The 14,783-nt window shown below is 47.8% G+C and overlaps 1 protein-coding gene across 1 annotated transcript in view; it reads right to left on the reverse strand.

The window, feature by feature from the left end:
- Nucleotides 1-358: 358 nt before the first annotated feature.
- The window catches only part of GABBR2 (gamma-aminobutyric acid type B receptor subunit 2), a 372,486-nt gene continuing 358,061 nt past the window's right edge, over nucleotides 359-14,783 (reverse strand). Inside the window, exons 17-19 of the mRNA XM_012769020.3 lie at nucleotides 13,661-13,790; nucleotides 9,617-9,734; nucleotides 359-6,511 (exon numbers count right to left, since the gene is read on the reverse strand). Of these exons, the coding sequence (XP_012624474.1) occupies nucleotides 6,346-6,511; nucleotides 9,617-9,734; nucleotides 13,661-13,790 (414 nt within the window). The 3' untranslated portion in view covers nucleotides 359-6,345. The remainder of the gene's footprint in view (nucleotides 6,512-9,616; nucleotides 9,735-13,660; nucleotides 13,791-14,783) is intronic.

The raw sequence follows: 14,783 nt of genomic DNA on the forward strand, positions 1-14,783 counted from the left end.
TGCTCATTACATACTGTCATCATTTCTTCATTATGCTTCTGTCTCTCCATTAGTCTGTGAACTTTTTTTTTTTTGAGACAGTCTCATTGTGTTGCCCGGGCTAGATGCCTTGGCATCAGCCTAACTCACAGCAACCTCAAACTCCTGGGCTCAAGCAATCCTTCTGTCTCAGCCTCCCAAGTAGCTGAGACTACAGGCATGAGCCACCATGCTTGGCTAATTTTTTCTATATATTTTTAGTTCGCCAATTAATTTCTTTCTATTTTTAGTAGAGATGGGGTCTTGCTCTTGCTCAGGCTGGTTTCGAACTCCTGACCTTGAGCAATCTGCCTGCCTCGGCCTCCCAGAGTGCTAGGATTACAGTGCTAGGAACCACCACGCACAGCCAGTGTGAACTTCTTGAGACCTGTGCTCTGTTCACTATCATTGCCCTGGTGCCCAGCCCAGGCCCTGGCAAAGAGTGAGGGCTCAGGGGATGCCCCATTGGGACTCAGGACTCCTGCAAGTGGGTCCTGGAGAAAGCAGGCACTGAATTGTCATCTCCGGGCAGGAACCACTCGGGACCACAGACGGGTAGGTCTGAGCAGAAACAAGTGAGACTCTGAGATTTGCCAGGGTTTCAAGTGTGTGGGGGAGGTAGAGTAGGGACCCATTTTCTCTTTAGGAGAGCGTGTTAATCACTTACCGCTCAGGGCCTCGCAAATCCTGCTCCTCAAGGCTGAATAAGGTGTGATGACGCACGGAGGTTAGGGACAGGCAGGAGACAGGGGCAGAGACGGCAGAACAGACACGGGGCCCTTCCTGGGGGCACGCTGCTGGGTTCCAGCACCCCCGCCTCAGCCAAGCCCCATGACCCTTCTTTAGCCTCCTGAGGTTTCCTAGGTCCTCACACTTCCTGCCCAGCAGCATGTGTGGGGCCAGGGAAATACCTCCTAAGTGCCTCCTCAAAACCAGCAGGAGGGAGGAGGGCAGAATCCTCAAAAATTTTGGACAAACATGGGCCCTTATGTGGAGCCCCCCAGATCCCACGGATTTCTTTCTGTTCTAAGCAACAGAAACCCTACTCGATGTAGGCAGAAAAGAGTACATATTAGTTTAAAACCTAGAAGCTTAAGGGTGGATGTATCTTTAGCCATCAATAGTCCTTGAGCCCAAACGGTGTGACCAGAGCTCAGTTTCTCTCTTTTCATTTTTCTCCACGTGGAAGGCAAGATCTCAAACATCCTGAAAATAGCGGGCAGAAACCCTGGGAAGGACTCTGATTGGCTGGGCTTGGGTAATGGGCATATCCCTGAACCAATCCCTGTGTCCAGGGGTGGGAGCAGGGGCTGGCTCCCAGAGCAGGGGCCGGAAGAGGGCTGGGTAGGCGGAAATGCTGGTGGCCACCAGCCTGCTCTCCACAGTCTACCCAGCACCGCCTCCTTTCTGCCGCAGTGGCTTCCAGGCTTTTAGAGCCTGAGCCCAGGAAGATCCTTGTAGAGAGGAAACTGCTGAGCACAGGCAACTGCCCCAGGCTTACTGTTTCCAGAAACCTCTTCCCATACTCGCTCAGAGCAGATCCCAGCGTTGTCGCCACAGCCCAGGGTGGGGAGACTGCCAGGCAGAGCTTTTTCAAAGGGCTTCAACTCCAGAATGCCTTTCGTTGAAGCTGGGAAATATTCTTTATTTATTTTACCTTAGAAATGAGCCAGTAATAAATAACCAAAGGAAGACAAAGAGAACCCTTTGTAAAAAGAATGCAGTGCAACATTGTTCTCTGGGCCCTTCCTTTAGTCTTGTTGCTCTTCGAGGCCAAGCAAGGCATGGAGAACCTTAGTGATGAGGAGGAGGCTTTTTTTCAACACTTTGGCATTTCTCTCCTTATTTTCTTCAGCTGGCTCCATATTTAGTGAGTTTTCATATATGTAGGTTTCTCGAGTTGGTGGCTGAGACATGGCTCCATGTGGTAGTGTCTCACTACTACAGGGTTGCTCTACCTGTGGTAGCACAGGTGTGAGTAAGTGGACTTGAGAGAGAAGAGCTGAGTCTTCAAGCCAGGACACCTGGGTTCCATGCTTGTTCTCTTATGACCTTCTGGTTGACCTTGGCTGCAGTCGACCAGCCTGGCCTCAGTTTCCCCACCTGTACAAGGATGGGTTGGACAAGATAATCTGTGATCCTTCTTAGCTCTAATTTCTGTGACTCTTGGTCAGGTGGAGAAGGAAGACCAGTCAGGAATCTGGTTGTTCCTGCCTTTGCCACAGACTCATTAGGTGACCTTGGGTAAGTGTATGGCCATAACACCCTGAACGTGCCTGATCTCATTTGATCTCGGAAGCTAAGCAGGGTCGGGTCTGGTTAGTACTTGGAAGGGAGACTTTGGGTAAGTCCCTTCCCCCTGGTGGGTTTGTTTCTCACCTTTGAACAACCTATATCGAGTAGGAGGCTAAGAGGTGGTGTGGAGTGGTAGGCATGGAGCAGGGCTCTCTTGGCCCAGGATTCAGGCTGCCTGCTCCTTGCCAGGCTCCACCATTCAGGAGCCCATGCACTGAAGAACTTTGGCCTGGGTGCAGCGCTCCAGTGAAGTCTGTGAGTGCAGTCCCCCCATTTCTGGAGACCACACCCAGTCACATGGCCTTGGGCCTCTGCAGCGTGCTTTGGCCACCTCTGCCTTTGTTCTAACTTCCAGACCCAGCAACCAATTGGGACATACCTCAGCCAAAATGCCCAGCTCTGCAATGCCTTGCTAAAGCCTGTCGTGAGCCACAGGGAGGACTGCTGCCTAGTGGAACACTGAGGAAGCAGCACAACACCCATTTTCAGGGAGCTTGTGACCCAGAATGGGAGGGGACAGTGCGAGCATGTACCCAGGGCCATGAGGGGGTGGGGCAGTGTCCTCAGCTCAGAGAATAGGAGAGCATTACAATAGGAGGAGAGCATTAGGGGGTCTAGGAGGATGAGAGGAGCTGCTGGCAGAGAGCCCAGCACCATGGAAGAAGTCACAGACTGTGGGGTGACTCCATGGGGAACAAGGGGCAGGCGGTGGAAAGGAGCATGGGGCCAAATCCGACAGGCTGGGTAGGCCTGGACACGGGGCTGGGCTGGGGAGGCAGTGAGTTTTCCATGTTAGTTAACAACCTGTGGTTAAAAGTGATGGGAACTGGGGAGGGGGGCATGGGCAATATATGTAACCTTAACATTTGTACCCCCATAATATGCTGAAATAAAAAAAAAAGTGATGGGAACCTAACTTGAACTAACCCAAGCAAAAGGGCAATTTATTGGAAGAACAGAGAATCTGAGGAAGGCCTGAATACCTATGGAGCAGGTGAAGGCCCAGGGTGTCTTCTAACCTCCTGAAAACAGCTAGCAGAAATTGTGGGACAGGCTCTGATTGGCTGGGCTTGGGTAATGAGCATATCCCTGAACCAATCCCTGTGTCCAGGGGTGGGAGTAAGGGCGGGCCTCCAGATTCCCTCCTAGTGTATCCTTCTCCATCCCCCTCAAAGCAGGGCTGTGCTTTCAGAGGAGGACAGGAAGGGACAGCTAACCGGGAACTCAGGCACCTTCAGGATCCAGCTCTTGATCCTGTTTTTCTCCTGTGACTCCATGTCTCTCTTTCATGGCAGACTAAATTTCTTTACAAAGAAGAATCCCGGGGAAGGGATTTGTTGGCCCAGCTTGGGTCACGTTGCTACCCTCAGGTCAAAAGTTGGGGTCCCATGGTGACAGGGCTGCCCTGTGCTGTCAGTAGAAGGGCAGGAGTGTGGTTTCTGAGGGACGGGATGGTGCTGAGCAGGCACCCCCAGAACTGTCCCTCAGTTTCTGAGCAGAGGAATATGGCCCTATCTGACCTGCATTTTGGGAAGAGTAGGCATTAAAGATGACAGTCTTTTTCCTTTTATTCATAAAAACAAATTTGCAACAATTTATTAAAAATCGATACCATGCAGTAGGGGTACGAGAAATTCCTCATTTACATTTGATTCTGGCAGTTCCAGTCTAATTTAAAGCATTTGTGCACTAACATCATTGGAAAATGCCTTCGGGCCGAAGCCTCTTCGGAAATGGACGGTGTGTTTGCTGCATATAAAAGAACAGAACCATTAAATAGCTAGAGTCACTTCTGTGGGTCTTGTTATTTGCGGGGAAATTAAAAAAAATGGGTGAACCTACAGTATCAGTAAGACGGAGAATGTACTTCGTGGGTTAACCTAGAAGACTGTGCACGTTCGGGAGTCACAAAGGGTTACAGACGCACACACTCACCTCCGACAGTCCAATACTTTTGTTTGTTTTTTTTTCCTGCTATGCTGGAATAATATTTCTACAGGTATTTTTTGTGTGTATACATTATGTACAATTAATTGTCTCTTTCCCCTTTGAAAAATTAATGTGGTCTTTAAAATTAAATTTGGTTTTGGTGAAATCAAGAAAGCAAGTAAATACTGGTAATACACAGTGAGTGACAACACCGATTTTTAGTGCCTAAACAAGAGAATGACTTCAACTTGACCTGTGATGTGTTAACGTTTTTTTTTTTTTTTTTCCCTAAAAGCTACAGTACCTCCATAACCTCTCTTTGGGGAGGGGAGCAGAAAGCTATGCTACGTGAAATAGGGTGTTTTGAAATGTTGGCGATGGTAAGATTCCTGTGGGCCCTTTCGTCAAAGCCTGGTGGTGACAACAGTGTGTTCCTGACTGCAGTGGTTCTGGGAAGAGATTATTGCCTGCCTGTTGAAGCTGCCATTAGGTTTCTTTAGGGAGTGAGCAAGCCGCTCAGTTGTGCAGACGTCCTGGACGTTGTCATTCAGGCCTTTCTTTAGCAAAGAATGAACCTGTCTAGGAATGTCAGAAAAGTCATGGGGAGCCTCCCTCCAGCCGGGTTGTTCGGGGTAGAGGGCTGTGCTGGAAGCTTCTCTGGGCCACAGCCCCGGCTGTGGTAAGGGCTGAAGGTCTAGTCACACTAATACCTCACGGGTCAGGGCCGCCTCACTGTCTGGTACCGAGCTTTCCTGGACGAGATCAAGTTTCTATCCTCAGAGTGACCCTGTGAGGTAGGCAGGACGGGTGTTATTTCAACCCCGATCTGTTACAGAGGGGAAACTGAGGCTCAGAGAGACATGAGTGACTTGCCCAAGGTCATGTAGGGAGTCAGCAGGGGACTGAGGACTTGAACCCAGGGCTGTCTGGCTCCCAGGCCAGTGCTCCTCGGGGTTCACTTGAAAGGGAAGAGCGATCTCATGAGTGAGAGTCAGTCTGCTGACTGGTCACCCCCAGGGACCCCCGGGGAGAGCTCACTGGCTTGTATGGGTGGAAGGCTGCCTTCTGGAAGCCAAGGGAAGCCCTCAGCCAGTAACTCTCTCCCCATGGCTATAGGGATGTCTTTTAGCAGAATGCCCCCAATTCACTTTGGTCAGAAACAAAGTCAGTGAAAAAAAAAAAAAAATCCCAGCCAGCCCTTGGGCCCTGATGAGAGAGGTTAAAGTGCACAATCTTTCTTCGTCGCGATTGCTGGGAACAGACATTCCATGGTTGGCTCGGGTGGTCCCCCTTATTACCGGGAACACCCGATGTGAACACAAGGACATGGCCAACGTGGTGGGTGCATGACAGACTGTCGGTGAATGCTGCAGAGCGTGTCTGCAGTGACGTGCCCTAAATCCCCACAGTCCCTGGAACGGGTGTTATTGTGTTGACGTGTGGCATTTACCAGAGTAACAAACATCTCGTTTGGTGATGGAGGTCCCATCAGGAGCATGCAAGTCCGCCTGCTCCGGTACCCCAGCCCTCCGGCCGCCTGCCCCGGGCTGTGCCTGTCTGCGGCTCTTGCAGACTCCCTGTTCCAGGAAGGCTGGGGGTGGCTGGCCTGGCAGCTGGGGGCCTGGCGGCCCTGTCCGCCTCCTCCTCCCCCAGAGTGGAGAAGGGCTGGCCTGAGGGGCCACAGCCAGCGACGTGTGCAGAGTGCAGAGGCGGTTTCTCCAGAAGCCCCGTGCCTCTTCCCAAGGCTGCTTCGGGCCACTCAGCGACTTCTAGCTGGAGTTCTAGTGCCTCTCTCCTTGTCTAGATTTTTTTGTGCAAGTTTCAAATATCCCAGCTCCTCCTTGTTTGCAGACATTAAGGAAGAAGCCGTTTCCATTCCTCTTCTTTGTGAAGGGACAAGAACTTCACAAATAAGGCTCGAGGTCAGGTGCCGAGTCCCCCCTCCCTTCCTGTCCTCCTGAGTGCCATCCCAGCAGTCCTGAGAGGCCAGCCGTGGCGCCCGGCTTCTCCGTAGCCAGAGCCGACAGTGTCCCTGCAGCAGCAGACGCCTCTGCCCAGTGTGGTTCTGTCACGGGGGAGGCCCCGGCCCCAGGCCTCCCGCCCTTACAGGCCCGAGACCATGACTCGGAAGGAGGGGGGCACGTGTCTGTGGCGGGGGCTGGCGGTGGGGCTGACGCAGGGGCTGACACAGCTGGCGTCCACGCCTCCTATGGACGGGAGGTAGGCGTGGTGGAGGATGGGGAGCTGGAGGGACAGCCGGCGCTGGATGCTGGAGAGAGAAGGGAGAAGCGTTAGTGCAGGCTATCTGGCTGCTCCTTGGTTTTGCTCTGGCTAAAAAAGCCGAGGACGGGAGCACAGTTTTCTCTGAATCTGAGATCTGTGCATCCAATCATCTAACTGTTCAGCCGTCTACAGGTATGTAACGAAAGCCTACGTGTCCTGCCCTGGGAATAACCAGGGCGACCAGAATAAACAAGGAAGATGCAGTCTTCTTGGGCCTCTGGTCTGGGATTTGGCGAGTAATATAAATGTCATAGCAGAAAAGATGCTCCTTGACATACAGCGGGGCTACATCCTAGTAAACCCAGTATAAGGTGAAAATACTGGAAGTCAAAAATGCATTTAATACACCTAACCTACCGAGTATCATAGATTAGCCTCGCCTGCCTTAAACGTGCTCAGAACACTTACATCAGCCTACAGTTGGGCAACATCATCTAACACAAAGCCTATTTTATAACAAAGTAGTAAATATCTCATGTAATTTATTGAATACTGAACGTGTATCACTTTCAAATAATCATAAATCTGAAAAATTTTAACTGGGACCATCTGTATTGCTAAGGACAAGGCTTTGCCCTTCTGACGGGGCTTTGCTGCAAACACAGACATGTCTCATTCTCTGCTCTTGCACACATCCCTGTGGACTTGGATCTCAGCTCTATCCCCAGAAGGCTCCTTGGCCGCTCTATCCTTCCTTTGTCCCCTCTTCACTGCCTTGCCCAGGATCTCAACCCTTCTTGCTGGGCCAATTCCAACAGGCTCCTCCCTGGTCTTTCAGCTTCTTTGGGGACTAGTGTCATCTTTCCAACACTGGGAAGCGAAAATAGGACATGCATTGATGTGACATTCAGGGCACCCTACCATCTGTTTCTCACCAAACTCTCCAGGTGAATCTTCTGCCCCCTCCCCACAAGCCCTGTCCTCTGGCAGCTGTTACAGTTTCTCCTTAAATCCTGCTCTTGTGTGTTCTTCCACTGTTTCCCTGTCTGGAACATTCTGTCTCTGTTTCCCGACCAGATGAACTGTGTTTCTTTCAAGTTTCAGTTTAAATATCAGAGAGTGGGCCCCCTTCCTCCTCTAAGCCTCCAGAACCCTTGGTAAATACCCAGAAATGAAGCCAGAGAAAACTGGAGGTGGGGCCAAGCCAGGGGGTGGGTTTGCAGTGGCCACTGGAGGAGCAGCAAGGGGAAAGGGGGCTGTCCTGTCCTCTGACTTCCTTCTCACTGTCACGCCCTCCCAGTCTTAATGACTGTCATGTCACCTTAACTACTGAAAAGGCTGCTTTGGGGAAGGTGCCCAGGTGATTGTTCCCCTGCCCTGCTCAGCTGCCCTCTCGAGCAGTTCCCCACTGGCGCTCCTGTCATAGTGCACTCCTAGAGGGAAGGGGCTGAATTCTCATGCCTCCTTGTGTCCCCAGTGCCTGGCCACTCAGGTGCAAACGCAAACAAAAACAAAAACCCCAGGTCTTAACAAACACCCAGTAGGCAAAAGAAATATTGCTATAATTTAAAGCATGAGGGATTATTGTTTTTTATACCATCATAAAGATGAGGGATTGAGGGAAGGGTACAGAGTGTGCGTAACTTGCTCGTGGAAACAGAACCGGAACCGGGGCAGTTGGGACTCTTCTCTCTTAAACCACGCTGCTTTGTGCTCGAGGCCAATCAACTCATGGGGGTGCCTCGTCTCCACTGGTGTGCCCTTGGAGGTTACTAGGCACTGATGGATTCTGAGCTAGATGGGTGCAGATGAAGCACTGCCCCCACTGGCCAGAAAGGCTTCTCCAAGAGACACCTTACAGGTGTGCTCGCAATGAAACCGGAGTGTTGTAGATCTCATTGTGAAATTTAAGTCGAAGCTGAGTAATGTCAGCCATGATCTATTCCTTAAGGCAAGGTGGTGTTGGAAAAACATTCAGGAAAAAAAGGGGAGTTGAAGATAAACTCTGACCTGGGAAAAGGGTGCCCTGTCCAAGCACCCAGGGCAGGCCTGTCTGCCTAGGCAAGGTGGGTATCTGTCCCGTGGCCCTCAGAGCACAGCATTCTGCTGTCTGTGAGGACCCTGCTCATCCTTTCATTCGACAGAACTTGCCAAGAGCCCACTCAGTGCCGGCCCCTGTGCTCAGTCCAGAGGCCACACGGAGGGCTCATGCCTTACCTTCCAGGTGCTTACACTCTAGTGGAGGCAGATGCTGGGCAAAGTCTGACAAGTGCCATGTAACTATCACTAACTGTTCTGGACCATACGCTGGCCAGGCCTTGGAGATAAGTGGGTTGATAGATAGTCTCTTAACTCTAACACTAATGGCCCCAAATCGTGCTACTGTTGATGATTTGGTAGCTTTTGCTGGTTCCACTGCGTGTCACTTCCCAGAGGCCAAGTTTCAGAGTCATTGTCTCTAACCTCTGTTTCCAATTTGCTGTAAGATGGGAAGAATTAAGACTGCCAGTGGAAACAGCCGGCAGTCTTAATTGATGGCAGGAGATGTTCAGGTCTTTCCTTCGATGTCACCTTCTCATTGAGTCTTTTCTGACCACCCGATTTTAAATGACACTCCCTGATACATTTTCCGGCTTTATTTTTTCTCCAAAGCACCTGATTTGACATCCTATGCCTTTCTTTTTTATTCGGTTATCCTTCCAGATAGAATGGGAGCAGCAGAAAGGGAGACATTTTAGTCTGTTTTCTTTGCTGCCATGTCCCCAGCACCTATGCCTGACACCTCATAGGTCCCAGAAAATCCTTGTTCTGGGACAGTGCATTTTCCAAATGCATTTGGAAATGCATTCACACTTTTATACACAGCAAAGACAGTGTGCTACAGTGCAGAACATGGGATTTGATGTTGGACAGAACCAAGTTTGATCCCATCTCCTGCACTTAACAATTGGGTGAGCTTTGACAAATCACCTCCCCTTTTTCGAGTATTCATTTTCTGATATGTAAAAAGAGCATTGTAATTAGACCTGCATCATGGGATCGCTGTGGAGAGCAAATAAAATAACGGATGTGAAAACATGGTGCAAATTGTAAACTGTTGTGTAGGCGTAACATATTGTTCAGCAATAACTCTCAAGGAGAAGGCACTTACTGTTCTGGAGAGTTTATATCTTCTATAGGGTCTTTGCATGTTCGAGAGGGCTCTGTTGTGTTCCACTGTAGCTGGGGATTTTGATCGAGGTGATTTTTTAAAATGGCCTTTCCCCCATCTGAATGCAAAACAACAATATCACAACGCGTTCTGTTAACTTGGTTTTTAAAAATCAACAATGCAATTTTTAGTAGGATGATGCCCAAGGAGAGAGAATGCAAAAGTGCCCATCATCCCTCTGCACTAAGTGTGGTCTGGGTAGTGGCTCTCCCGGGACACCGTGAGTGGGGAAGCCTCTGCCTGGGACAGAAGCTGGGGACGGGTGTGGCATGCCCCGTGCCCTCCTTCTCTCCAAGAAAAAAGGTGGGGGACGTCAAGTCGACTAATGTAGGCAACATAACTTAGAAATGAATGGTTCTAATATGAAGTCCCTTTTCATGGATACATAGGGATATAATGACAAAGAACAAAACTTCCAAGGTATAATTTTGATAAGGTTGGCAAAGGTTGAAAAGAATAATAATAGTAAACTGCTGGTAGAAGTTATACATTGACATAATCTTATGGAGGGGGACTCTGTCAATATGTGCCAAACACTATAAAAAGTGCCTATTTTTATCCAGAATTTCCACTTCTGGGAATTGTCCTAAAGAAATAATCAAGGATATATGCACAGTTATTTACAAGATATTCAATTCAGCATCATTCACAATATTAATGTTGGAACTAATCTGAATTTTTCCAGTAACCATAGATTAGTTACATAAATTATGGGACCTCCATTCAAAGGAGTATTGTGCAGCCACCAAACATGGTGATGGAAATTCTCTCAACTCTCTTTGTGCTTCAGAACCACATGGGGAGATATAAAGAAATATAAAAACCTGGCTCCCACCTGAGAGATTTGGATTCATCTGGTCTAGAGAGACACTGGTGATTTTGTTTGTTTTTGCTGCAGTGGGCAACCTTATGTGTGTGCCGTTTTGCACCCATGTGAGTATGGTCCTAATTATTCATGCATTCCATATTTGCAGACCTTGTCTTCTTGCTAAAAGTTATTTGTAACCTCCAAATCAATACTCGCCATGCTTTTGCCGTCATTTGCTGACATGCACAGAGTTTTGAAAAATTTGAGTTGCCTGATGCACCCGCTCCCAGCTGAGGTTGAACAAGGTGAGGCTCTGCCTTCTCCCTTCAGCTCTCACACTTTAAACAGGTATCTTTTTTGAGGTTGTTTAGTGACATGTTTTTCATATATTTGTGCTCTCTCCTGGGGATTTTGCTGTTTAAGATGGCCCCCAAGCATAGTGCTGAAGCGCTGTCCGGTGTTCCTAAGCAGATGAGGGCCGTGATGTGCCTTGTGGAGAAAATACGTGTGTTAGGTGAGCTTCCCCCAGGCGTGAGTTATAGTGTCGTTGGCCATGAGTGCGATGTTAATGAATCAACAATATAGATTGAATAAGGTGTCTTTAAACAGAAACACACATAAAGACAAAGTTATGTAGTGACTGGTTGACAGAAATGTCAACCTGCAAGAGGCTTCCAAGATCCTAACCCTGTATTTCCCCTGGGAGCAATGGCTCATTCACTGTTCATGTGACTTTGCAGAACAGTTCTGCTATCACAGATAATCAGAATTGACTGCACACTCTATCGCTGTGGTCTGAATGTGTCCCCCCAAATTCATGTGCTGAAACTTAATGGCCAATGTGACAGTATTAAGAGGTGGGGTGATCTTTAGGAGGTGATTAAGTCTTGAGGGTACAGCGCTCATGGGTGGGACTAGGGCCCTTATACACGGGCTTAAGGGACTGGTTTGCTCCCTTCCCTCCCTGCTACCACGTGAGGACACAGTGTTTCTCCCCTCTGGAGGATGCAGTGATCCAAGCTGCATCTCCGAAACGGAGACTGGGTCCTCACCAGACACCCAATCTACTGGCACCTTGATCTTGGACTTCCCAGTCTCCAAAACTGTGAGAAATAGATGTGTGTTGTTTATAAATTACCAAGTCTGTGGTATTTTGTTATAGCAGTACAAACAGACTAAGACACAGAATAAATTCCAGAAGTGGAATTGCTGGCTCAGAATAATCTCTATCTTAACCAGCAGTGTTTGAGAACGCCCCTCTCCCCATCTGTTTCCTTACATTCTCAGCAACTTTTTGATCTCTGACTTTTGCCAGTTTCAGAGGAGAGAATGATATCTCATTGCAGATTGAATTTGCATTCCTTTAATAAGGAGTGAGATTGATCATCTTTTCATAAGTGTAAGAACCATTTCTTTCTTTTATGAGAACTCTCTTTTGCTCATTTTTCTTTTGGGTTTTTGGTCTTTTTCTTATTAATTTGTATATAATTATATACATTTTCTCCTTATATAGGGGCATAAGCTTGTTATTGGAGTTTAAGTATATTTTGGCTAAGTTTGTAGCTTGATTTTTTGACTGTACTTATCATAGCTTTGGCATTGTGAAAAAAAAAATTCTTGTAGCTAAATTTATCAACCTTTCCTTTTGTGGTTTTTGTTTTGCATCATACTGAGAAAGGCTTTCTACTCTCTGCAATTGTTTTTAAAAAATTCTCCGTTGGTTTCTTCTAGTACTTTCATGGTTTCACTTTTTATATTTAAATTTTTCATCCATCTGGAATTAATTTTTGTGTAAGGTGTGAGGTAGGATCTACCTTTTTCAGATGGCTACCCATTTATCCCAATGAAATTTATTGAGTAATTCAGTTTCTCATTAATTTGAAATGCCCACCTTTACCAGATACTAAAATCATCTGTAGGTAATTTTTATTCTTCTAATTTCCTTCTTATCTCAATTTAAACATTTTGCAACTAATATCTTATATAATATTACTTCTATAATATGAATACTTATTACTTATAAGTATACTTATATAATACAAGTAAAAGAAACAAAAGATTTTTCATTGATTAAAAATAATTTTATAACAAATTAATGCCTATATGCTAATGACAGAATCCAAACAACAGAGAAATATATAAAAGAAAATGTAAAAGAGTCCCTCTCATCCGCCTTCTGCAACATCATTCCTTTTCACATGGGTGAGTACTGTTAACAATTTGGTATTTGTTATTCCAAACCTTTTAAAAAATGTGCTTTTACATACACAAAGACACACACACATATGTGTATGCATTTGTGTGTACCATAATCACAGTGCTGGCCCTCATCTTGTTTTTTTCACTTGGAAATCTTTCCATATCTGCGCAAACAAACCCAGCTCACTTTTTATAATAATAGCTTATTATTATTATTATTATTATGCCATGTTTGGTTGTATCTTAATTAATTAAACCACCCCAAATAATGAGCATTTAATTCCAGCTTTTCTCACCTACCAATAACATTGTGATGTACACTGTATGTTTATATCTTTGCCCACGTAGGAGTATTTGCAAGGGGCAGCTTCCTGCTGGTGGAGTTGCCAGGTCAAGAGGTTTAACATTTGGAGAGTGCCAGACTGACTTCCAAAGTACTGCCAGAAGATGGTCATTTCCAAACACTTTTACCAATATTAGTAATCTTTAAATTTTTTCCAAAAGGTAGGCAAGAAATGGTTTGTGTTATTGCAGCTGGCATTCCCTAGGTGGTTGGTGAGATTGGGCATCATATTGTATCTCCCTGACCAGTCTTTTCTTATACATTGGTGGGGTGTGTTGGAACCTGTGAAACCTTGTTCAGAGAGGTAAAGGTAAACCACTGGCTAAGAACAAGAGGGAAAACGCTACATGCCTCCAGTCAGTACAGCAGGAAGGGTGCCATGTTGTGTGTGTGCGGAATTTGGACCACCAGGGATTAGAAACAGAAGCTCCTGGTCCAGGCAAGGTGGGGTTCCAAGTAGACACCGAGCTGTGGTCAGGAGACAGGGCTTCCAGGTGCTGCAGCTCTGTCTGTGTGGCTTCAGACCAGTCCCCTGCCCTCTCTCACCCTCAGTTTCTTTCTCTGTAGAATGGGTGACAGACAGCTGGTGTTCGAAAGCTAGGTGCCCATGTTCCAAGGCCCCACCTCCTCTCACCTGTGCTCTCAGTGAAGTTCCCCAGGCTGAGGATGTCGTTGAGCTCTTGGTAGTGGTTCTGTTTAATGTAGGTGGTCTTTTCTGGCGTGTCCTGCAGCTGCATGGTGACCTCTTCCAAGTCTTTATCCAGCTAGAAGACAAAGGCTCCAGCTGAGTCAGCGTCCTCAGCACTGTCCCTGTCCTAGCCTGGCAGCCAGGCCTCACAGGCCCAGCCTCTGCCTGGCTTGGGGGATGGCGCTGAGAGCCAGGGGGGCACTGCATCTTGGGGAGGAGATGCAGAAGGACCTTGCTAGCTCTTGCTCAAGGAGAAGCTACAATGAAGGGGACCTGTGCTTTGCAATTATATGTTCAGTGGCGGCTTTGGCCTTCCTGGAGCAGCCCAGCAAGCCCGGGGAGGTGAGGTGGGGAGCAGGGAAGAGCTCTGGCTCTGGGATTGGCCAGGCCCAGGTGCAAACCCAGGGCTGCCCCTTGCTGGCTGTGTCCTGGCCTGTGAGAATCAAGTCTCAGTTTCTTCATCTGTAGAATGGGGTAATAACAGTACCTACATCATGGGGTGTTGTGAAGATCAAATGAGACAATGCATGGAAAGTCTTGCCCAGTGCCTGGCACCTAACAAGTAGAACCTACTACTGTAATAATTATTATTGATACCTAACAGGACTCTCAGTGGGAAGGACAGATGTGCAGTGATAGTCAACTCTGAGCCTCCCGCTGTCATGGGGACTCAGACCAGCAGAGGCTCACCCAGAGTTAGTCAGGATGGGTCCGAATCACCCACAGGTTATAGAAAAATCAGGTGGAAGTCCTGGGGCAACTCAGCCCCAGAGAAGCCTGGGAAATGTGAGTGGTGGTAGTGGGGTAGTTGGGGTGGGCAGTGGGCATCCTACTACAGTAGAAGGGAGGAGACCTTATAAACTGCAAAGTGCCATCCTGATGGCAGGAGCACAGCCATTCAATTAGAAATTAATTGATAAGCTTTCACATGGAGCAGGAGAGAGACACCCTTTTCTATGTGACTCAAACAGCAGGGCTGGGATCAAAGGGTGGGAGAAACAGGAGGCCAGATTGTGATTCAATTTCAACAGTGGCTTGGGTTTCCTAGCGTGAGTGGACCTTTCGGTGC

The sequence above is a fragment of the Microcebus murinus genome, chromosome 12, assembly GCF_040939455.1.
Source record: "Microcebus murinus isolate Inina chromosome 12, M.murinus_Inina_mat1.0, whole genome shotgun sequence".
In the NCBI taxonomy this organism is placed as follows: Eukaryota; Metazoa; Chordata; class Mammalia; order Primates; family Cheirogaleidae; genus Microcebus; species Microcebus murinus.